The sequence below is a fragment of the Hippopotamus amphibius genome, chromosome 1 (assembly GCF_030028045.1).
Source record: "Hippopotamus amphibius kiboko isolate mHipAmp2 chromosome 1, mHipAmp2.hap2, whole genome shotgun sequence".
NCBI classification, from domain to species: Eukaryota; Metazoa; Chordata; class Mammalia; order Artiodactyla; family Hippopotamidae; genus Hippopotamus; species Hippopotamus amphibius.
The window spans coordinates 78,388,413-78,414,567 of NC_080186.1; the positions used below are offsets into that span (position 1 = coordinate 78,388,413).

Here is a 26,155-nt window from a genome sequence, read left to right on the forward strand (position 1 = left end):
ATCCGTGTAATTCTCACTTAATTTTCATCCAGCATTATATTTCTACTTAATAAATTTTATTTGATTACAAGTCAGTTTTTTTAATGGATGATAATGTAAGGTATGGGTTAAAAACATAATCACTAGCATTAAAAAGATTTCGGTTTATATCTGGATTCCACCAATTCTGTGACCTTGGGCAAATTACTTACTCTTCTAATCTTTAAAAGGAATGTAATAGTAATACGTGTCTCATACAATTACTTCAATAATTAATTGAGCTAAAGTATGGAAAGTATAAGCACAGTGGTTGGTTTATATAGAGAGAGAATGCTCAGTAGGTGAGAAAAAAATAGTATACATGCAAGTGAGAATCTGTATCAGAAAGTGAGCATTTCAACATCTTTATAGAGAAGATGTAAGGCAGACATTACGTTTTCATAAGCGCTTGTGTTTCCATCAAAATACCTGTTGTGGGTATCACCATTCTAATAGGTAGTTTCATTCCATGGTACAGATCTTAGATTTGATACATAAAGACTGGTTTCTTGTATATCTTCACAAGTATCAATATATCCCCTAGACCAGGGCTAAATCCTCTATTTACCTGCAACATTTAGTTGAGTGTCTACCACAGAGTAAGTGCTGAAGGGAAGTTTGTTAAATCGAAACATCTTCAAATCACACAATCTAGTAGCACAAAATACAAATACATCGCATACTTTTAAAATGTACAAGGATGCCTATTAGGTATAATCGTGTGTCTGTGTAAATTAGCGCACAGCAAAGACAACTCAAGGTAAAATAACCACACCCTTGAAAATACAGTTACATTTCACAAGTTTTGTTAGCGCGACGTGTTCTTTCAGATGTGAATGTAATTCAGATGTTTAGCTCTTTCTACATGGGTTCAACGTTTGAAAAAAATCGTATTTTGGGTTTATGGCTAGCTAGACACAAGCCACTGGAGACCTTCTCAAGATGCTGATTAACAGAATCATTAGAAGAGTCGGTCTACATTACTAGGCTCTTAAGGCTTTCTCACATTTTTTGTCTATATTACTGAGTGAAAACCAACAGATACCATTAGTTTTGGAACAATCATTTTCAAATTCGTCTCTCACAATTTTCTTTTCTCTCCTCTAACCAACACTATGGTGGAATATGTTACCCTTCATATGACTCATTACATCATAAATCTGAGATGTTTCTGGATTGAAATTAGACCGTTAGGTCACACATCTTGTTTTCCACTATTTTCTGAGTCTGAGTGGAACAAGTCTGAAATTGAGGCATGTAAGATACAAAAGTCTTCTGACCAGAAGTTCCTAAGTTGAAGTTATTTTCTACAAGGTGTGAGCAACTGTCCTGGAGGATTCTGATGTCGGTGAATAAACAGGGGGCTGGGAATGGGGACAACACTCTTGATTCACTGGTCAAAAACACATCACTCTCTCTCTTTTTGATTGAAGTGACTCCTAAGTAATAGATAGACCTTTCGTCATTATTTTCTTCAGGGAAATTTCCCTCGAGTTTCAAAAGTTCATCCAATCCTTCTGAGAATGGAAGGTGTGGTGAAATTATATTGGGATGCTGATCTGATAATATAAAAAATGCCTGGGTTTCTATCTCCCATGAATTATTAGAGAAAGAATCCTTTGGTAGAGAACTGTTGCTAGAGAAGCATTTGCTGACTGAGCTACTTACAAGCCCTTGGTCTTCCTCAGTTTCACCTGATTTAGAGTTGCTGAGCAGGGTGGCATATTTAACAGAGGGTTGTCTCCTGCTTTCATCCTCACAGGTTATCTCTGTGCTCTCAACCTCAGAGAAGTGAGCACTGCTGCGTTGGTCACTAATAGAACCCTGTTCAAGATCCGGAGTCATCAAAAGTAGAGAGACTGTTGGTGGCACCATCTCATCTTTATTTTTCCGTGATGTATCGACACTGATATCTTCTGAAATGGTTTCAGGCTCCAAAAGAAGGGGACCAAATGTTGCTGATTCTGTGTGCTTGATAAAAAGATGCTCAAATGTTTCTGGCTAAAAGAAAAGACACATTTTAAGGCTCGATTTATTAATTTTTTTTTTTTTTGCTTCACTGTGATATCATGGAAGAAATGGAAGTGTGAAAGGTTAATACTAAAGGACGTAAGCACAAATTAACTGGTTTTAGACTGAAGTGAAGAGATCAAAAATCATAAGGGAGAGGCAGTATAAGACAGTGTTTAAAAGTGAGATGAGACAGACTTGAGTCCTCTTGTTTCTGTGACTGTGGACAAGTACGTTAACCTCTCTGTCTTTCAGTTTCCTCAACTGTAAGATTGTGTTCAATATTTACTTCATGGTGTTATGCAAGGAATAAATTAGATAGTGTCTGAAAGTGCTTAGTCCTCAATAAAGATTGGTTATTTTAATTAGAAAGTGCTATCTTTGGAAGAATTCCTAATATTTTATAGCAAACTGAAAATTCTACCCTCAAGTTTAAAAAGTAAATTGATACAAAACTGAATGAGCAAAACAACTTGCCCAAAGGTAACTAAAATAACTACTTCATGACATATATATGATATGAAGGCAAAATATATGTGACCTTATCTGCCTTACATCATAATAAAAATCTGTTTATGACTATTGGAAAATAAGAACTAAGAATATCTATTTGTTGAAAACAATGAAGGTGAAAGAGATGATCACAGACTTTTAAATTACCATTCCTTATAAATAGCTTCATATAAAAATACAAACTATAGGACATGTGGAATGAAGACAAAGATGCAAAACAAATTCACAGCATATTTTTTATAAGAATGGTGGTTACATCACAACAAAAAATCCTGCCATGCAGCTACAAGCAAGAATCTGTGTGCAAAAAAGCTCAACTCATACAATGTAAACATGTTGAAAAAATAAATGCAAAATAAAAACTACTGTAGACACATCACATTGAAAAATTAACACAACTAAATGAAGTGCTATAGAAAATGTGTTCAGTTTGTATGTTATACATATAATTAAACTTTTGAATTTTACAATATTTAAACTAATAGAATGAATTCAGATTTATTGCTTGAAATAACAATATAACCAACTATTCTGCATCATGGCAAATATATTCCATATAAAAACACAATTCATTTAACATAGGTTTGAACTTTTAAATGAAATATATTGATGATTATAACTATAAAGGAATAAATATACCAAACACCAAATATAATGGAATAGACTTATACAGATATTAAAATACTGCGTAATAGCAAATACTATATTAACACAACCTTTTCTATTATTCTATGAACATAATATGTGAAGAGAAAACTGTTCCTGTGCCTATTTTCTTTCTGAAAGAAATCTATTACACATATAATTTCCTTCAAATATTTCCTTGCTCATTTTGTTTTTTCTTAAGGTTACTACTATATATGTGCTGAATTTCTTAAAATTTAAATGAACCTAGAAATTAAGGTCTCCAAATAAAGGAATTTCATGTTATCAACATGAAAACAAAAAATACAAGTAGCACATAGCACACAGATGCTCTTCAAATGACGTGTTTGGCATATTTCATGCCCTCTAAAATGTCAGAATTGGGGACTAATTATTATGCCAAATAATTTACATGTCTTCAAATGCATCTGATGAAAAATTTCATTAATAATTAAGAAATCACATAGCCATATATTAATAAAGTGTATTTTATCAATGGGTCACATTTTTTAAAAGTATGTTTATTACAAAATCATTTCAATCACCATACGCAACTAATTTTTCAAGATTTTAGAACAGTCTGGGAGCATATTGAATATGTATTCAGCTGGTAAGAATTAAAGAATATCTTTTCATATTTTCACACTTCAATTTCACATTCCAATGACATCTATTAAAAGCCAATGAAGGGGGAAAAGGACACATTCTTCCTGATTTTTTGTTTGTTTGTTTTTTTAGATTCAAACCAAACTATGAATGAAATCTAAATGTAAGTAATACACATACATCCTAAGTCTGAGTATCATTGGGTTCATCAGACACAGGCTTTGGTTTATTTTGAAAATGACCAGCATAGCACACAAGTTAAATTCATAGAAATAGCGGGTGGTCTTCTTTTCAGGTAGAAAAGTCCTGTGTTTGCCTTGAACTAGTTCTAAAAGCTCCGAGGAGTCTCCCTTTTTGCATCACTGCCCCCTTCCCTGCCTGCCAGAAGCTCTGGGTGGTTCAGTGTAAATAAATTAAATTTAGTCAAGAATTTCATGAGGAGGCTGAATTGGAGGCTGATGTGTTTTCTGATTGGGTCAATCTGAGCTGGATATGTTGGGTTACCCTGAAATGAACTGTAACTTCTATTGGCCTTTGGCCAGAACAAACTGTCTTTCTTTGAACTGAAATGGAAGTTAGCACTTAAGCCACTTTTAAGGCTATTGAAAATGAAAATCCCCATATTGATTAATGTTAGATATACATAAAAGCTATCAATACAAGACATTCAAAAGAATACCCAAATGGGTCAGTTTATAGGCTGATGTGTCTAAAAGAATATAAAATGGAAAATTTTGGACATAAAAATATGAACCAAATACTTTTACTGCATTCTATACTTAGAACCATTTTACTGACAAAGCTATGTGTCAGAAGTTGCAGTTTTCACCTAGTTACAGCATAGTCTACTATATATTTGATGATATCTAATAGATGTGTGGTAAGAGCAACAGTCATAATTCTTTAATGTTCTATAACCAAACAAATGACAAATCAAAAGCCAGATCATAAATATTACTTCTTAAACTTTAGATGACTTGAAAAGTAATCATACATGCAAACTGAATTAGACTCAAAAGTATATCTTGACCCCAATTTTCCCATCTATTTTAAGTTCTATATCAACGTAATCCACCGTATTTTAGTTCTCAATAGTTCCATCAAAATTTTTTAGATTGTCTCCCCTTCTTCAAAATGTAAAAATCTTCTAATACTCTATAGAATGTTGGGAAGTTGGTAGATTGGGTTCATCTGTAGTGACCATGATTAGACTTCAAAGAATGTCCATTCTCTGTTCAGATAAAATAAAACAAAATAAGAAAGAAAAATAAAAAAATCACTCAGAAAGCAAAAGATAAAAGATTTCAAAAAGATGTTCTGTCAGACATGGGTTCTGGATTATAAATTCTTGTGTTATACTAGAGTAATGCATGTTTTAGGAAAAGACAAAATTCTGAATTAAGGTGGCCTCTTCCACTTTCTTAATGCATGACTTAATATCACACTGTAAGGACAGTCTTAATGATCCCAGAAAAGGAAAAACTATAGAGGAATAACAGAATAAGTAGAAGGACAGAACAACAAAGAGCTGGAAAAATAAAAAGGAAGTAGAGGAACAGCAATATTAAAAGTTTGGAATAAGAAAGAGTAAAAGAGTATATCTCTGAAAACAAAAATTTAATAATTAAAAGAAAGAGTTGGAAAACAGAAGAATAGAATGACAGAATCACTATCGTGAATTTTTAATCTAGAAAAAAGTTCTAAGGAATCATCTGGTCCACATTTCTCCCTTTTTATAGACAAAGGAAATCAAGGCTTAAAGTTGCACAGCTAATTATAGTAGAATGAGGACCCTGACTTTTTTTGTAATCCAACAATCTTTCCATAACACAACGGAAGATGAAAAGATATTCCAAACACAAGTAGGGAGGAGAACATGTTGTTTTGCTTTTTCTATTTGTTGTGATAAATTTGAACTGATTAAATTCATCCTCACTTCTGGTTCCTTATAACCCAAGGGCACATATATAAAGAAGAACAGGAAAATAGAGAAAACAGAAGTCATATTTTAGGGAAGTGAAATATTCACTCCTAAGCCCAGTCACATGCCTTTCTAGAAAGAATTTCTAACTGGAAACTGCACCAGTTCTTTCACACTTCTGCCAAGCCATTCTAGCAATTTCAGGGATGCGCTGCCTCAGATCCATGAGGCTGGTGTTCTGGGAGTTTGTGGGTTGCTGAGTTTCTTTAGAGAATTAGAACAGGCTGAGGAATCTGGGAGAGTCTTTGAATCACAAGAAAAAAATCCATTCGGTTTTAGATTCAACACTCTAGAGTAGGTTGTTAAGGGAGTATACTCCTGTGGAAACAGACATAAATGGACAACAAAGGAGTAGGGTTACACCACTCCCACCTCAAATTTGGATTTAGAGGAAGGAAGTAATAGATCAGACAAAAATGCTAAAGAAAAAGGTAAAAAACAAAAACAAATTGGCTAGTCTTTTAAACACTGTGAAATTTGAATTAGAAGAAAAGCAAGGTTATTGACCCACTAAAATACATTTTCCTACAAGAATTCAACCTTTGTTTAAAATTTTTATGTTTATCTTATTTAAAAACTTAAAAAAAGATTCTTTTTTTCATTTATTTTATTGAAGTATACTTGATTTATAATATTGTTAAAGATTGTGATTCCTAAAGTATCACAAGAAGTGGTGTGGGGAAGTATTCTGGTTCAAGATGGCAGTCTGAGCATATATATTTCTCTCTCATCTCTGTAGAGACCTTGTTAGAATGAAAGTACATGAATATATCAAATATATACCCACAACAAAGAAGGTAATCAGAGGAAATTAAGAGGAATGATATTTTGAATTTCTAAAAGATGCAACACAAGTGGAAGAGTGTAGACCAAAGGAGATGAACAAAGGAAGCTGTAGACCAGAATATTTCCAGAGGGAGCTCTAGGTGAAAAGAAAGTTTGCCCTGTTGAATACAGTGGAAATGGGAGGGAGGGCGGCGGGCGATGAAGAAATGGCAGGTAGGACTTCCCTGCTGGCGCAGTGGTTAAGAATCCTCCTGCCAATGCAGGGGACATGGGTTCGAGCCCTGGTCCGGAAAGATCCCACATGCTGTGGAGCAACTAAGCCCATGCACCACAACTACTGAGCCTGTGCTCTAGAGCCCGTGAGCCACACCTATTGAGCCCGTGTGCCACAACTACTGAAGCCCGTGTGCCTAGAGCCTGTGCTCCACAACAAGAGAAGCCACCACAATGAGAAGCTTGTGAACCGCAGCAAAGAGTGGCCCCCGCTCGCAGCAACTAGAGAAAGCCCGTGTGCAGCAATGAAGACCCAACACAGCCAAAAATAAATAAGTAAACAAATATTAAAAAAAAAAAAAAAAGAAAAAAGAAAGAAATGGTAGGTAAAAACACAGGAAGAAATTAGACCTTTGGCTGAAAACTGGAAACTCTACATATGGAATGGGGCTCGTCTACCCCTCTGCTGCACATGGAAGAGCCTTCATACTCTTCACACCCAAACTGAGGTTTTGTGCTCAAAAATAATTAGGAAATTATCTGAGGAGGAATCTAGCTGCTATGGGGTATTAGTGTCTATGAGTGTATCCTTCCCCATCTAGCCAGACCCCTGTCTACCCACCCAGGACAACAATCCTTGCATATGTGCCTTAGCCTCTCCCAGTCAGCCTGTCTATTATTTTATTCTTAAACATGAAAGAAAAACAAAGAAAGACAAAGGATTACCAGATATTTGGGGAAAGTGCAAGATTTTTTAAAAACACTAAGATAAACATGAGGAGAACATGATCCCAGTAGAAACAGAGAATTCAGGGAATAGAAGACAAGAGAATTTTTAAAACAAACAGTGATCCTCTAATTGGTATTTCTAGTAAGACAAGAAAATACTGCATGCATAAAACCAGAATAGAATACATTGAAAATGAATACTTAGAGATTTACAAATATAAATAGCATATAAAAGTTCAACAGATGCACTGAAAGAATAGGGTTTGGTAAGGTCTCAAACATAAAACAGAAGGACCAAGAAACAGAACATATTAGAGAAGATACAGGAAATTTAGAAGACCCATGCAGAGGGCCCAACATCCACCTAACACATGTTCTAGAAAGAGATCCAAAGAAATGAGGACAGAAAGTTACCAAAGAAATAATATAATTTCTCAGCGTTGATAGGAGACATGGTATCAAAAGTGTCTTCAAATGAGAACAAAGTTAAATGAAAAAGAATCTCCCTAATTAAATTCAGACTTGTCACTAAAATTTTAGAACATCAATAATGGCAAGAATATTTTAAATGCGAGAAAACTGCAAGTAACCAGTGAGAAGTAAAAATCAGGATGGCAACTGACTTCTCAGAAGTGATACCGGATGCTAGATAATAAGGCAGGAATTGTCTCAAAGTTTTATTGGAAAGCCTTGTTTAACCTAGAAATTGATATTCCAAAAAATATCAATAAAGGAAGGCACAACAAAGAGAATTTCAGGCATACAAAGACTCCAACTTACACAATATTTCCTAGCTGGTTATATAAGGAAGTAGTTGATCAAAAACGAGGAACGAAAAAAATTTAGAAAACAGTATCCACTAGAAACCAGTTAAGGGAAAATTCAGAGTGATGGCTCGCAGCTATTTTAGAAAAGGCCTAATCCAGATCGCAGTAGGAGGATAAAGGGTTTCCTGGACAGAGTATCCCGGGAACAGGTCTCCAGTGAAGAAGCTTATTTAATAGCAGTACACAGTAGGTTAAAACAAAAATTTTTTATGAAGCTCTAGAAAAAGCAAAACAAAACAAAAACAAAACATAAAAACTAAAAATGAAGCCAACTAAAATTTGGCACAATTTAGATCAACAGGGTGGAGTGTTTCTAAAATCTTTCTAAAAAGTATTCTCTAAGAAGTGTGGTAATATAATCACATTATATTCCTTCGCTCTGCAAGGAACAATATTTACATACTCATAACAATGCAAATGTGGTTTATTGGTTTTTTTGTTTTTAAAATGAACCCACAGACAAATTACAGCACAGTGTGTTATCGACCCTGACTTAAGTAAAAGTGTAAAGCTACAGTTGACAGAGATTGGGAAGTGGAGGGAGAAGTGGAGGGAAGGGTTAGAGTGCTAATGTCATTATTTTAATTTAAAAAACAAAAACAAGGTGAAGGGGAGCTCAAAGAAACAGTCTCTATTTCTTGGAACAAGAAATGGAGTTTAAGAAGATTCTTCTGAGGTTGCAGAGTGATTACTGAAGGAACCGAAAAAAGTGACAAACAATATGTGGTAAGAACATGGGGGAAGGAGTGGAGGAAAAGCGTGTGTAAGTAAATCCTCATCATAGCCAGAAATCAGTAAATAATGTTTACATTTTATAACGGCATAAGCACATTATTTTTAGAAATATAAAGGTGACCTATCGGAAAAATTAAAAGCAAACCAGTTTAACGTAATGGCACTTGGAAAGCAAGACGAAAGGTAGAGAGGGGTGGAGAAGGCGACTATACTGTCCAATAAATGCTCTTCCATCCTATTTCACTATTAAACCATACACACTGGGCATACACTAATGCAAAATGATTTTTTAAAATAATGGGACACATCAAGACATATATTCCCAGAAAACAAAGAGACATATACAACCATGTGTCCTGTAGTATTGTTTGTAATAAATAGAAAAGAGTTTTCAAACAACTTGAATATCTACCAGCAGGGGAATGGATATATGAATCATGGTGTATATTCATAGGATGGAATACTATGGACCAATCCAAATGATTAAACAAAATTACTATATCAACATGAAGATATCTCAAAAAGAATGCAGAGAAAATAATTTTGAATGATATGGGAAATATATTAACATTAACAATAACTAAATGCATTACTGTTCATTGGTCATGGATAAACACATGCAGGTATAGAAAATTATAAAAACACAAATTAGACGAATACATACTATATTCTTGAAAGTGGGTGCCCTTGGAAGGGAAGGAGAGACCAAAACTAGTAAGGGCAACAAGCAGGAAAAACTTTATCTATAATTTTCATTAATAAAAACATATGAGGCAAATATGAGAAAATTTTAAGATATTGTGTGGTACACAGATGTTTTTATATTATTCCATTCTATATATTTATATTGACTTAAAAATGATTTTAAAGGGTAAAAGGAAGTGGAACATACAAAGGAAAGAAAATCAAGGGGAAATTATATGAGAGAATTTTCACCACACAAAGTATTATCCTATTCTGACACACTGTTGTTTTAAACAAATGTGGGTTTGGGGGGAAATATCTCAAAATACTAGCTTTTTCATCTTTGATTTGTATACTTAACAGGTTTAATATGGATTTAGATTTACTATAAACCAAAGGGAAGAAGAATGATAGCTTAAAAAGTAGAAAAAAATAATTTTAGGGAACATTTTAGACATCAGGTTTGGTGTCTAGAGATTACAGGTATAGATAAAAATCAATGTTCAAAAAAATTTGAATTTGAAGAACAAATGAAGGGAGATAGTTTATATAAAAATTATTACCTCCTTTCAAACAATACTGTATTTGAATGGTTTTTAAAAACAATGAGCTCCCACAGTCTGTTTGCTTTGCAATACGTTGTGGGTTTTTTGTTTGTTTCCTTTTGTTTTAGAATTGGAAATCTCACATTTTGCTTACCCATTCATCACTTGGCGGATATCTGGGTTGTTCCCATGTTTTGACCATTATGAACACGGCTGCTATGAGCATTCACGTACAAGTTTCTGTGTGGATATATGATTTCATTTCTAGTGGGTCACATGGGTCATATGGTAATTCTACGTTTAACTGTTGGAGAATTGTCAGACTGTTTTCCAAAAAGGCTGCACCATTGTAACATTCCCGCCAGCAGTGTATGAAAGTTGAGATTTCTCCACATTCTTACCAACTCTTGATATCTGCCGTTTTTACTACAGCTATCCTGGCCGGCGTAAAGTGCTATCTTGTGCTTTGGTTTGCATTCCCCTAATCACTAATGATGCTGAGCATATATTCATTTGTGCTTATTAGCTATTTGTATATCTTCTTTGCAGAAATGTCTATTCTGATCCTTTGCCAATTTTTGTGAGTGCTGATATACATAACATAAAATTTACCATTTCAACTATTTTTAAGTGTATGATTTAGTGGCATTAAGTACATTAAGCAATACATATGGAATTGATGGCAAGGGTATCAATGTGAGTCCAATGGACCTGAATTTAACCGAGGTTTTTACACCTACAGGCTGAATGATCAAGACAAGTTACTGAAACACTCTGAGCCTCAGTTTTGTCATCAGAAAACATAAGGCTAATAGGTCTATGACAGAATTAAATAAAATAATATGAATATGAAAGTATGGAGCAGATAGTAAATTTGTCTTGCCCTCTTTAGAAATATAATGCGAATTTTACTATTTTTCCTTAAAAAATATATTTTAATTATTTAGGAGATTAAAGTAGGAGGTGAGATTTTAAGAGGTTATTAAATTTTAAAAGATTAGATTTTTATCATTAGAAAAATCTTTGAAATTATATTCTTCTTTACTCTTCAAATATTCCTGATATATTCCCCAAACTGATTTATTCCTGTTAAGCCCCAGTGATAAACTAAGTATCTTGAGGGCTAGTTGTGCTTAAAGAATATCTTACAAGATTATAAAGTCTAACATTTGCAAAAGTAAAAAAAAAAAATCAGTCTTACAAATAAGGACATTCACACCCACTGTTCTTAAACATTCTTCACACTTCCTCAGTTTACCAGAGCCTGGCGAAATGTAGCGATGCTTCTGTGTATTGTATATGTCTGCCAGGTGACCTGCTGTGGCATTACACTCCTGCAGAGGGAGCCAGTGAGACAGTGGGGGTGATGCATAGGCTACAGTCACCGACTCAGCCCACATCCACCAAGTGTTTACTTTATGTTGGACATTTTCTGGAAAAGGGAAAAACCATTTGGTGCAGGTTCAAACTGCATTTTGCTAAGGTGAGTCTGATCATTCCCCCGCCCTAGTAAACACTTAGAAACCATTTTCCTGGTGGTTCATAGAGGAGATTTCAGAGCTTAGCATGTTGAAGACAGAGTGTTTTAGCTTCTCGGAAAGAGACAGTAAGATAACTATTCCCTGCATTTATATGTGCTGACACGGTGAAGCTTTTAAATTTGTATTTAGACAGGTATTTAGGTTTTTCTGACAAAACTCCTCTCATATTAAAAGAAGAAAAAAACCCCAATATTTAAGAAAAATAACCTCCTCCTTACTCTTTGTCTTTTAATCTTCCTGTGTTCAGTTTGTGAATGTGCTAAGGTCCCTCCTACCACAGAGCTTCGTATTCACAGGTGGACCTGCCTGGGCTCTACCCTCCATCGCAAATCCTCATTACTGACTACTCATCTTCCAGATCTTAGCTCACCTGTCGCTTTCCTAACTTCACCTACTCAGCCCCATCCCACACACTGTGCTCAGCACACCGGGCCCCTTACTTTCACAACACATCATTTGTCATTATTAGTGTCTGTGATATTATCATAACATATATTCTATATAACACTTATATTTTATGTTATTTCAGTTATAAATTGATTAATGCTTATCTTCCCCATAGACTGTACATTCCAAGAATTTCTGTTTCCTGACCATTTTAACCCCAAGGCCTAGCATAGTGATGGCATAGGGTAACTATTCAAAAAATATCCCTTGAATAAATGGATGGGATGAACTAATGATTGAATTTTAAAATGAATAAACCATTTTAGAGAGAGAAAAGAAGACGTTTCATTCTGCTTTTAACCTAGTCCCTCCTTTATGACCTCACTGTCTTACTGCCTAGATGGTAAGGAGAATCTCTTAAAAATTGTTTTCCCAGAGCCCAGCAACATCCTAGACTTACATGTAAATACTTATTTTCATTATGTGCTTGTTGAATGAATGAATGAATGACAAACAAATACATACGGCTGAAATATTGCTATCACTACAATAAATGTCACTGTAAGAATTCATAACGGAAGAGAAAGAAGAAAAATATTTTACTAATTGCAAAAATCATCAGCTCTGTTTTAATGAAAGGAGATTCCGTGGCTTACAGTGAGTAAGGGCATAGCTGAGAGGTGCATGGGTGTGGGGCTGCTTACATTTGGGCAAAGTGAAGTCTCTAGAAAGAGAATGATCTTATGTAAAACTACACTGCTACCATGAATAAAGATATGGCCCTGTCTCTTTCACTGAAAGATTACAATTTACTTGTTTGCATTGTTTTGCCCACAATATTACATATTTGTTCACTCACTCATTCACTGGTAAACTGTAGAGCACTGTTTTCCTAAACGCAAATCATATCCGTTAGTTTGTGAATGAATTTAGAGGACTGTAGCCAGTATTTTTTAAATCTTTTGTTCCAGTTTTGCATATTATCTACATCTATGCATTTACTAGGTTGCAAGGTAAAGCATATTTCTCACTGTGGGTCATTACCAAAAAAAAAAAAATTTTATATATATATATATATATATATATATATATATATATATATATATATATATATATATATATATGAAAGCCAGAGAGAACAGTTACTAACAGAACAGGCTCCAAAGTCAGACAAATTAGTAAACTAAGCCAGACTCTAAAACAAGTTACCTAGCCATTATAAGCTTTAGGTCTTTTCTTTGAAATAGAGATGATAATACTTATCCCAGAGGGTAACTGAAAGAATAACAATGTAAAACATGTAAATATGTAAAATAACGATAACTAGCATTTATTGAGACACTACTATATTAGAAGTACTATCTTCTTTAATCCCCAAAACAACCCAATGAGGTCAGTTCTATTAAACCTCATTTTATAGGAGAGGAAACTGAGATATTGATAATTGAAGTAAAAAGCTTAATGAATGTAAGAATATGCATCAGTGATTTGCACATAAATAAATGGACACTATTATAAGATATCAGCAAGTCATTAATGAATCCTGACTTTAGTATTTTGCATTTAGCAGAAGGAGGTAAATGTAAAGTACTAAATATTGGTGATTGGTAAAACACAGCCCTTGAACTCAGAACGCTCTTCACAATAAACAGTAAAATGCACCAGAAGCTTAAAGGGGACAGAAATTCTTCTGAACCACATTTGTTCACAGAAGGTTTGGGGAAAGAAGAGCTTAGAGCAAGGTTTTCATTAACGTGGAAGAGTCTGTAGACGTGAGAGGGATAGTACAGACATGACTAAGGCACATGACAGAAAAAATGAAATCTGTAGGTTGATAACAGATTGTAGAGGGAAGTCATTGAGTACTAGCTTAAAGGGACTGTACTTGATCTTGTAGCTAAAAGAAAATCACTGAAGACTTGTAACAGTGACTAATGATGACACAATTGAGACTGCATGATAAGTTCCATATGATTATTGTTCAAAACAACATGCAGATATTTTGCCAAGAAAATTGAATTCTATTTTCCCAATTTTACAGGTGGCAATCAAACTTGCTCCAAGGAAATTATGGAAATTAATGATACATCTGTTAAACTCTAGAGTTTTCTGAAAAATTCTATTAGAGACATAAGTGCAAATTATTAGAGTTGACTTTCATAAAATAGCTTGAAAGGAACTATTGTCATAAATATAAGCTTTATTGTGATAACTGCATTTTTCAGATTGCAGTGTTTGAGGAAAGGATTATTTATATAGTTTTTAATTGATTTAAGTAATTATGGAGATAATTGCAAGGGTTAAAAAAATATCGATTCCAGCCTTTTCCCAAGGACAATCAATTTATACCAAAAAAAGTATATACAAATATTTGTTCTCCATCAGATTTGACTCTAATACTCATATTTATTTTATTATATACTGTGACACAGAAGAAAGATATGTATATTGTTAACTCAGATGTTAAACTACCTATTGAATTTTGTTTTGTCCTGGTTTCAAATCCTTGCATCTTGCTATTCTTGAAAACAAATAACAGATTAAATAGACTTATATTAAGATGAATTGAATAAAATAAGATTTAAACCACATCCTTAGAATGTTTTAACCTTTAAAAATGTTTGAAGCTCTAGAAGGCATATAGCATCTAAAATGCAATCTTATATATTTTGGGGTTTAAAAAATTGAAAAAGGGACCTTCTGAAAATTAAGTCCTTGTGCCCAGGAACAATTCTTGGGATTTGGAACATCTTCCCAAAACAGCTTTTTCATCCTACAAGAGATAAACAAGGCATTAGAATCAGAGAAAGACATTCACATTGAAAATGTTAACAGTTAATGTGTACAAACTAGAAATAATCTACCAGACTAGTTATGCCTCAGTAGTATCAGATTCACTTTTGCATACTATCCCATGAAGATCTCCACCAACTTTCTGTCTAGACCACAGTCAATGATCACTATAATAAAAATAGTCAACACTTATTGCAAACTGTTTGCCAGGCACTGTGCTAAATAATTTGCACAGGTTTTTCTCAGAGCAAATAAAATATTAAATATGGCCATCAACTGAGTTTCAGAAACAATTCTACTGGATATGGCCCCATCAGCTCACGTGACTCAAAGATAAATTCAGATTGTAAAATCACTTTTTGCTCTTCATTGCTAGAAGACAAAAGTTTCTGTAGAGATTTAGCATGTGTGAAATAACCTCAATGGTCCAGACCTCTCAGCACAGAGTGATGAGATGGGGCCATCCAAGAAATTCAAGGCCAGGGACTTCCTTGGTAGTGCAGTGGTTAAGAATCCACCTGCCAAAGCAGGGGACACGGGTTCGATCCCTGGTGTAGGATGATCCCACATGCCATACAGCAACTAAGCCTGTGTGCCACAACTACTGAGCCTGCACTCTAGAGCCCTCGAGCCACAACTACTGAGCCCACACACCACAACTACTGAGTCCATGCACCGCAACTACTGAGCTTGCATGCTGCAACTACTGAAGCCTGTGCACCTAGAGCCCGTGCTCTGCAACAAGAGAAGCCACCTCAATGAGAAGCCTGCGCTCTGCATTGAAGAGTAGCCCCTGCTCTCCGCAACTAGAGAAAGCCTGGGTACAGCAACAAAGACACAATGCAGTTAAAGAAGAAAATAAAACAGTAAAAGAAAAAGTTTCATCTTTAAAAAAAAATTATAAAAAGAAGAAATAAATACCCATTTCTAAAAAAAAAAGAAAAGAAAGAAATTCAAGGCCATTTGCCAAACCAAACAGAATGGAGCCACACAGTGCTGACATTTAAAAAGCAGAATGCCTACTGACCATAAGTGAACTGATGGCTTCAGATAAATCTTCACCACTAGAAGTCCTCAACCTAGATTGTACAACTCTGAAAGCCATTCATGTCACCTCTGAGAGCATAGTGCCTAAGATTTCCTATCATAAGCTTGTTATTTCATGAATGTATATACATTAAAAAGAAAAAAAACTAATTTCTGCCCTGAGGCTGTGTGTACTAGCAAAACAGAGTGTGGTTTCCTGAAATCAGGCTTTCTCTTTTTATGCCATCTCATTGCCATCAAATACATAAAAAGATATTTAGAACACTTTAGTGTTTCTGATTTGGATTTTAAATCAAGGTTTAAATATGCTCAAGATTTTTAACACCAAGTACAGTACCTTTGGTGTGATATTAACAATGTTCCAAGCAATAAGACTGAAGAGGAAATAATTATGGGTACAATTACATATAGACCTGCATCACGCTGGTGTTTTTCATTATCTGAAAAAGAAAAAATTCACACAATTCAGAGGCTTGAGAAAATAACATCTTTCTGAATCAAAAATTATAATAGACTTTTTTCTGATTTCATCATAAATCTGAATGAGCTTTAAAGATATAAAAATCAGAAAGAGGAAGATAAAAGTATATCTTTGATCATATTAATAAAATTATTATTATTTTGTTCAGAATTATGCTTCTTATAATGTAGCAAAACAGTTTTTCAAAAGTACTTATTTGCCAACTCTCTCCATCTGGTCACTTTTAGGTTATATGAGTCAAAGTGTCGATCAAAGTTGTCATGATGACTCTCGGTTTCAGCATCTGCTTCTGGAGAAGGCAGCCTACGACATCCACCAGCCTCTGTCTTGCTCACTCCAGACACACTGCCCTCCTTACTGTTTCCTGAACCGCCAAGCATGCTCAGTCTTCAGGGCCTGTGCACTTGCTATCCCTTTGCCGAAATGCTCCTCCCCTTTGTCCTTGCAGGACTTTACCCAAATATCACCTTCATGGAGAAAAAGACCATTTTTGGCCATCCTTACTAAAGCACCACATATTAACTCTGTCCCTTCATTTCACTTTTATTTTGCTTCATGCACTTATTTCTATCTGACATTATATTATACATGATTTGCTCATTGTCTGTCATTCTTACTAGAGTAGTGGAGTTTAAGCTCCATTTAGGGCACAGACTGATGTTCACTGTTCAATCTCCAGTGCTTAGAACAGTGTTCAGTATATATTTGTTGAACAATACATGAATAAAGTTTAATAATTATTTTAATTCTAAAACCAGGTGAAATGTTCCTCTATTGAAACTTCATTCTTGGGTTGCTTGGATTTGAAGACAGTTTGAAAAGTAATAGCAAAAGCAAAATGTTCCCACTTCAAATACAGTAAGATGAATCAGAAATATGATGCCCAGGGAACTTTATTCTATAATTATCTCTACAGTTTTATTTTTAGAAAAAAAATTTCCTTTAGAAGATGATTAAAATGTAAAGACTCATAAATATGATTCAAAACATATTGTTTGGGGTAGGTGCATTTATATTAATTGTACAGAAAATTAATATTTTTCCAATTAATCTTTATGATGATGTATGTTATTGTATAGCTGGATCGTTCCTTTTATTTTGTTTCCATCAACTTTTTACCCAGTTTGAGACTGAGATTTTTACCTACCAATACAAGAATACAATACCATGCCTGATTTTCTTCCTACCACCACCATGAAACCATGTACCCTTACTGCAGTCACCCATGACACATCTATATAAGACTCTGGGCTCTTGCATGATTCCATCAGAAAAAGAATAATCAGATGGCAGCATTACTGCTAGCCAAGGTGAAACCACACATCTGTGTAAAAAGAAACTAAAAGTAAACATTTTTACCTTGGGTGAAACTATCAAGTATCTTCGGTGTCCCCACTCCCTCCATAAATACTGGGTAAAGACTGAACTGATACTTCTCAATGGGGATAAAATGATCTGAGGAGAAACAATATGTTAAAGAGTCACTCCTACTGAATTAATATTAATGAGTGAAATCTATGTAAAAAAAGATGTTGTGACTCTCTTACATTTCCATGGATGTAAAATTGATGACTTATAGATTGAAACTGACAGATTAAAACCTGATGATTGTTATCTATGGATTGAAACTGATAACTAGGGAGTTTCAAAGACAATCTCAGCACTACAAATTCTCCTAGTAATGACAATAATTTTCCAAATAATGTTTTAAAAACTTCCCCAAAGATAGAAGATTGCAATTTTTCAAAGCCATGTTCCAGAGATAGCCAGTTTGTTCAAGTTCAGGGTGTATGAGTTGTTTTATTTCCCTTCCCAGGACAATACAGTCTATCTCCTCTCCCATAAGACCAAAGCCAGCAATATTCCCTTTTCATATGAATTTAGTTTACTTAGCTTCCCCATTCAAGGCAGCTGAGCGACTAAAGTCTTATGAAATCCCATGCAAAGAAGATGGGAGTGGGGACCAGGAATTCCCTTGTATATCCAGGAGTTTCGATCTATGGAGGATGACCATCCCCACAGCAAAGCTCAAAATAGATCTGTCAGTGATCTATCATTTTCACAAATGTTAATAAAATATAAATATTCTTCCACAAGAGATAAATCTCTTTGAAGCATAGAGAGTAACCACCTAGACCACAGTATAGTAATGAACTGGATTTAGTTCTCTACCAGTAATTTGTTTCTCTTTACCTTGATGCTAAATTCTAGGGTCTTTGTAATGAAACTGAAGTATGGACCTTTGGGATGATGTTGCAATAAGATCATGGCAATCCTTAGCCTCCCTGCTTAAACCTTACTCAGACTTGGAGACTCTGTATTGTGCACTAATATTTTGTACTTTAATCACCTTGTGGGGTAACTGGTCTACTTTGGGGCGATTATGCTGGCTTATGTCACCAGGTCCTAGATTCTCAGACCTTCAGCCTGACCCTCCCAATTATTGCTAGTGGCATCATAAGTTGGTACACAATTTGGGAAAACAATTTGTCATTAGATATCAAAAGCCACTAAAATGGTTTTTAAAAAAAGTTAAGCTGGAAGCAACATAAATGTTCTCAAATACATAAATGCTTTAAGTAGATTCTGCAATAAAATGCTGTATAATCATTAAAAAATAGTTATATGGCTTGTGAACAAAATAGAAACATGTTTGTGATATATCAGAGGAACCAATGATAAGAAAAGTGGTAGATGATATGATTACAACTACGTGAAATATTTAAATGGAAAAGGATCAAATGAAATAGAATTAAATATTTGTGATAGGGTGACAGAATATAGGCAGCAAGATCTATCATCTATATTTCTGAAGTGTTCATTAACTGTCTATATTGTTTGAATTAATAATCTGTAGCATCACTAATCCATAGGAGAAACTTATTAAAGTGCAGTCAGCTTACCGTGGACATAATACTTCTTAACAGAGGAGGGGATTCTAAGCCATTTAATTTCATTGTCTTCATTAAGAATTTTCCACTCGAGAATAAAATACATCAGATTGTAATCACTGGGTGACAGCATCCAGGAAAGAATTACACAACTGCTGTTTAAAGGATAAGCACTGAGTGACTGCACGATATTTACTGAGGGGAAAAGAAGGAAATTTATTTTTAAATTCAGAATTAATGAAAATCTCTTAATTGCCTTTAGGAACATATAACCTACTGAAAAGGGGAGAAGGAAGAGAAAGCAAACAATTACACAAATAAATATAAAACATGGCAATTATTTTTGTATCACAAGAGTCATATAAGCAGAGAGATGTAGGAACATATGCTATGAGGAGAAATAAGATTCTACCTAAAATCCAAAAAAGAGATTTTTGTATATGGTCAAAAGGTGTTCTCTACTGTAACACTGGACAAGCCTATTAATCATCTTAATTCCCTCCAAATCTTCTCTCCCACTGATGAGTCATGCTTTCAAAGCACAAATCTGATCATTTTAACACCCTCTGCACAGTCCCACTTAAAAGCCTTCAGACTTTCATTTGTGAGGACAAAATTCCTATCATGCTTACAATTCCCTGAGGGCCATGCCTCAGAGCCTCGGTCAGCCTTTCTGGATTTTTTTACACCAGCGCCAACCTTCATGTCCTCTCCTGGACCACAGAGCTTTTGGTCACATTGTTCCTCTCTTGGGGGAGCGCTTCCCCTGCCCTTCTGGGGAAGTTTAATTCCTATACTGCATCCTCAAGAAAGCTTCTCTGATTCTCAATAACCAGGTGGGGCCCCTATTTTCTTTTCTTTTATAAAATTATATTTCTTTGCTAGGAACACTCATCTCAGTTTGTAAACAGGCATTAACTTGTATGATTACTTGATTCATGTCTCTCTCATCTACTGGACTCTGTGAATGCAAAATGAGGTGTACCTTTTCTTACCTTTGCTCATAGGCCATGAGAAGGTTAAATTAAAATTTGCAGATGAAGCACCAATTGAATTGACAGCCAGGACGGTAACAGAATGTGCTTGCTCTGTCCAAAGGAAAGTGAATTTAGTGTGATTTCCCACATCTTCTGACCATGTTCCACGGTGGGAAGTATGATGTTTCACCACGTATCTTCTCACACTGCACAATGAGTCATTTTTCATCAGGGGCTGCAGTAAACATAAAAATTGATTAGCTCAAGGGCTACAGTGCTTTTTATACTGACTGAGCTCACAGAATTCCTATTAAACATTTCACTGGGAAGCAGGGGTCAGGCCAGAGCAAGCACTGCTGAATTCAAGGCTGAGGTATGGGCTGCTCTGACCACAGTCTCCCTGAAGCTGCCTGGGTGGCTATGGAGCAAGGGAAACTTATTTCCCCGCTTTTGGGTTTTTTTTTTTTCCTTACAACTCAGAGAATAAATGATTTGAAGATAATGAAGTATGGATACAAATAGGGCACTCTTCTACCTGGAAGTTTCACTCTAATTCTAGAGAAAAGAAAGACTGAAAGAGAGTTGAGAGTTTTTTCATCTAAAAAAGCAAAAAAAGGAATAACCCTCTGTTTTCATAAAGCAACAACTAGAGAGAGCTGAGAAGATATTAATCATCACTGCTACTAATCCTAGTAAGACTGATCACTCATTATTTTCTTCCCCTGATATGCTGCCACTTCAAGTAACAGAGGCTATAAGGACAGTGCACATGGCACCCCAGAATTTCTGCCTATAGTTAAAAGAATCATACCAGGTGACTGATGATTCAGTGTAAAATACATAATTAGTCCAATTCTATGCATCCATTCTACAGAATATAACAATATACCCCACTTCCCCCATCACCTTCACCTGTTTCAGGTAAGATTTAACTGCTACCAATCTCTTGTAAACCCTTAGAAAGCTTGACTCTATACAATAGACTAGAACAGTGTTTCTCAATTTTTTTGTCATTGAGATTCTTCTAAGTCAGAAACTGAGAAACATAAACACACATAAATATATCCCTGCAGGGCTTGGAAGAACCTGGGTAGGTGATGAGTAAGATAGCAGCAGCCACTACAAGAAATAAATGTCTGAAAAATCATGCAAATTTTGCATGTTGTTTTTTTTTAAATCTATGGCAGTTTTCATATACAAACGTTTGCTTTTGTAACCATCAAGTAAAAGTGATGGTAAACTTCCTTTCTTTCTAATACTACAAGTTGCTCTAGGCTCATCTTGGGTTACTTTCTGCCCCAGCCCTATAAACAAGCATTTTTTCACAGAGCCCTAGTTCCTTTTATTGGAGAATAGTGTTAAAACAAATCTGGGAATGCTCCTTACTGCCAGAATATGGCTTTCTCAGCTTACAGATGAAGGAAATACATATGTGTATACGATATCCGTATACACACATATCTATGAAAATTTCTAACTGAATCCATCTGTATCCATATTAAGCTAAACACGAGTTGATACTGATGCCTCCAACCCTAATCCATTACCACTTGGATCATTCCGATCTTTTCCTTGCTTGTCTGTAACCAATTCAACAGTGAGAAACCTGGGTCCTTCCTACCATCCATCATCCAATAGTTAATTGTTCAATTCCAGTCTGCATATCTAATGATACAAGAATTGTTAACCCATACCTCATGAGGGAAATGACTATCACTAGAACACAGTGGTTATTTACAGTTTCTTTTGCCTTTAGTCTTAAGAATCTACTCATTAACACGGTTACCTAGGCCTGCACATTTTTCTCCCAACTCCTTCAGTAAGGTTGTTTCATATACTTGTAATACAGTTAGATTCTCCTGTTGCAGTCTGGGTTCCATGCCGGGATTCTCCAATCTCCTAATGATTTATCTTTAATTTGCACACATTAAGGTTTTCTCTTTGTGCTATAAGGTTGTATGAGTTTTGGCAAATGCATAATGCTATGTACTCACACAGACAATATTATACAGAATGGTTTCACCATCATAAAAAAATCCCCTGTTCTTCACCCATTCAAACCTTTCCCCATCAACCAAGCCTCTGGAAACCATTGATCTTTTTGCTGTCTCTATAGTCATGCCTTTTCTTGAATGTCCCATACGTGGAATCATAATGTAGCCCTTTAGGCAGGCTTCTAGCACTTAGCAACATTCATTTAAGACTCACCCATATCTTTTTGTGGCTTTATAACAGTATCTTTTTATCACTGAATAATATTCCATTGTACAAAAGTACCAAAGTTTTTTGTAAGAAGCTACCAAACTATATTCCAAAGTCGCTGTACCATTTTGCATTCCCACCAGCAAAGAATAAAAGTTCTTGTTGCTTCATATCCTAGCCAGTAATATATTGTCAGTTTTTTTGGATTTTAACCATTCTAATAAGTATGTAGTGGTATCTCGTTGTTCTAATATGTATTTCCCTATTGACAAATGATGGTTGTTATGGACTGAATGTTTGTGTCTCCCTAAAATTCTAACCAAAAAAAAAAAAATTATACATTCACTTGGGATAGAAATCAATTCATTTGGGAGAGAAAATGCTTTGAAAATTGCTAAGCTGTATACTCATTGTTTTTAGAAATATCCGTTGTGTATCTGCCATCAGACAAAAAGAATAATCTCAATGCCCTTGAGATATGTGAGGAAGGCCACGTTTACTCTGTTTAGGATTAAATACAAATGGAATTTTTGGACTTGAAGGAACACCAGGTATCATCTAGTGCAATCTTATGTTGACGCAGATGAAGAAACTGAGGCTGAAGGGTCTAAGTGACTTTGTCAAAACAGCACTTGTTAACTATACTATGTTAAGCCAAGAACAGAATTAAAGTCTCCAAACTCCAGGCCAGTGCTCCCCCCACTTGGCATCTTGGCTCTCTGTCATCACATCTCCAAACTGAAGTAAACCTGGGATTGCAAAGTCTAAAAATGATAGAATCATTAAATAAGTCTTTTTACAATGAAGCAAATCTGTCAAGAGTATAGAAGTACAAATATAAGAATAACACAAAAATCAGGAATACCTTCCAAAGCAGAGTGACATTTCTCTCTTTTTTAGTGTCGTCTTCATTAATTATTCTCCAAAATTCAGGTCCTCTGACAGGAACTGCAAAATGACAAAGAGCCCAAGTTGCACATGTGTTCTTGGAAGGATTACTTTCCAGTCATATTTGAAGCACATACTTATGCATTTTTAAGACACATTCACAAAAATCTCTGCAAACCTTTTATATCTGTGACCACTGTGTAGGCTGGAGTGCTCCAATTACTCCAGTATCCCAGGCCATCTAGCCTCTTACAGCGCACCTGAACAGCATAGACTACACACAGGTCTGGCACCGGGAGACTGGCAGATTTTAATTTTGCATCATACACCTCAAATACCTGTAAAATAAGTCAAAGCATTAGAGTGATCATCACTAACACATATGTAGCTAAAGTGCCCTGAAGTGCATTTTATTTTAAACACTAACACTATTCCAAAATTAAGAGAGAACTGACCTTGTGTTTTCTGGCTTTAGAAATACTCTCATTAGGACTTCCTTGGTGGCACGGTGGTTAAGAATCCGCCTGCCAATTCAATTCGGGGGGGCAAGGGTTCGAGCCCTGGTCTGGGAAGATCCCACATGCCACAGAGCAATTAAGCCCATGTGCCATAACTACTTATCCTGAGCTCTAGAGCCTGAGAGCCACAATTACTGAGCCTGCGCACCACAACTACTGAAGACCGCCTGTGCTATGCAACAAGAGAAGCCACCACAATGAGAAGAAGCCCATGCACTGCAATGAAGAGTAGCCCCCACTGGCCACAACTAGAGAAAGCCCGCACACAGCAATGAAGACCCCACGCAGCCAAAAACAAACAAACAAACAAAGAAATACTCTAATTAGGCTTGAAACCTGAGCTCCTCCAAGTTAAGGATTGCCTCAGTCATCTTGTTATTTCCATCTCATGACAAGATTTGGACTAGCCCACTTGCAACCTCACTTCCCAATCACTCTCTTACCCTATTACTAATCTCTGTCCACGAATCCTCTATCCACAAAGACTTTTAAGAATTTTAACCTAGTGGTTAGACAGGGCCTGCTATAGAGAATCTCTGATATTCAGTCTCCTCAATAAGCAAGTAAACTGTCACATTCATTTCAGCAGAACTCATTGTGACCTAATGCATAATTAGGGTTCCAGCTCTTTCTAGGTCTTTGCAAGCTGCCATGAGAAAACCAACACAGCAAGGCATCATATGCACACTCGCCACTATGGATATGATTCTGGTTGTTTGATAACAGCAGCTTCTTCCAAACTGTGTCCCATTGAACATGTATGTACTAAAGAACATTATTTACATTTCCTTGATAAAATGAGTTTGAGAAACATAGGATGAAATAAAGTCACAAATGTTTCATAAAATCAGGACTTCTCCAAGCCTTTAATTATGTAATATACCATGATTCTGCACTAGGGACATGTAGTGATTCAAGGTTTCCTGAATGTTATTTAGCCACGTGATCATTTTTCAAGAAACATTCTATGGGATCAATGTTCTATAAAACACACTTTGGGAAACGATAAATTGCAGGAAACTTCATTCCTTAAAAGGGTTAGAATTAGATCAATCCATTTAACACAAAGAGCTACAGAATACAGGAGGATGTACTTTTATGCTAATAAAATAAATCTTATGCAAGAAAATTCTTAAACAGTTATAAGAAATAATATTTAGTGAGGCATGCTGAAGATATTTCCAAGTTAAAGGTACCTTCCATTGTACTTCTTTTCCACTTAAACCATAGCGAATCTGGAACTGAAGATTATTCTCTGGAAAGACTGGCTTCTCCCAAGATATTTTCAATAATCCAATTTTTACAGTAATTTCTGCTTTCACATTGGATGGAGGCAGTGGTTTCACTAGAAAAATTTTTTTAAGTATTATATAACAGTAATTTAAACAGTAACAGTATTTTTAAAATGTTATTACAATGTTATAATCTTCCATACCTTCTATTTATAAAGCAACATCTCTCTCAAAACCTTCTCATTCATTATCTCATTTGATCCCCTACAACTTTATATGATACATAAGAAAGGGATTATCTCTATTTTGCAAATAGAGAGGCTGATTGAAAGAAGATCAATACATCATCCATGTCACTCTGCCCGTTAATAGTAAGACCTGATTAGAAATGGAACCATTGGCTCTGCATGCAAAAGATACCATACTGATCACATGAGGAATATCAATAGCAAACTCTGTTCTACATAGAGCTTTAAATAAAAGCAAAAAACTATACACTGCATTCATTTCCACTTGTGTAAGTTTCAAACTCTCCTACTGTCTGTAATTAGGTATTTCTAGGTCAAGGTCGGAGGTAGTCTTGCAGAGTAAAGCCTTGGTTCTCTACAATCTGAGGAAAATAAGCTTTTTAAATAGAGGCAAAGATGATCAGAATGGCAAGAGCTTTAAAAAAAAAATAAAAGACAATATGTAAACTCAACATATTTGGGAACTAACATCTCAAAGCTCAAGCACAACAGTGTGAACCTCTGAAGCTACAGACTTCATCAACAATACTTCTTTAGACTGTTGATGACCAAAACACATAACCTTTCTTACTACTATACAGCATCTCATGCTTATTCAATTCCTCATATGCCAAGAAGACATTCTTTGCCAACCAGTAAGATGACATATATTTCAACT

General features: G+C 35.3%; 1 protein-coding gene across 9 annotated transcripts in view; it reads right to left on the bottom strand.

Moving 5' to 3' along the window:
• Window positions 1–1,200: 1,200 nt before the first annotated feature.
• The window catches only part of LEPR (leptin receptor), a 133,744-nt gene continuing 108,789 nt past the window's right edge, over window positions 1,201–26,155 (bottom strand). For 7 of the 9 annotated variants that reach the window (XM_057717283.1, XM_057717260.1, XM_057717250.1 and 4 more), the window contains 9 exons: window positions 25,214–25,362; window positions 23,678–23,837; window positions 23,477–23,559; window positions 20,428–20,644; window positions 19,445–19,627; window positions 17,901–17,996; window positions 16,398–16,500; window positions 14,918–14,993; window positions 2,669–5,023 (listed from right to left, as the gene is read on the bottom strand). In XM_057717283.1, the coding sequence (XP_057573266.1) occupies window positions 5,006–5,023; window positions 14,918–14,993; window positions 16,398–16,500; window positions 17,901–17,996; window positions 19,445–19,627; window positions 20,428–20,644; window positions 23,477–23,559; window positions 23,678–23,837; window positions 25,214–25,362 (1,085 nt within the window). In that variant the 3' untranslated portion in view covers window positions 2,669–5,005. Of the gene's footprint in view, window positions 2,020–2,668; window positions 5,024–14,917; window positions 14,994–16,397; window positions 16,501–17,900; window positions 17,997–19,444; window positions 19,628–20,427; window positions 20,645–23,476; window positions 23,560–23,677; window positions 23,838–25,213; window positions 25,363–26,155 lie in introns of those variants that run through there. The other 2 variants (XM_057717287.1, XM_057717284.1) reach the window with 2 other exon arrangements.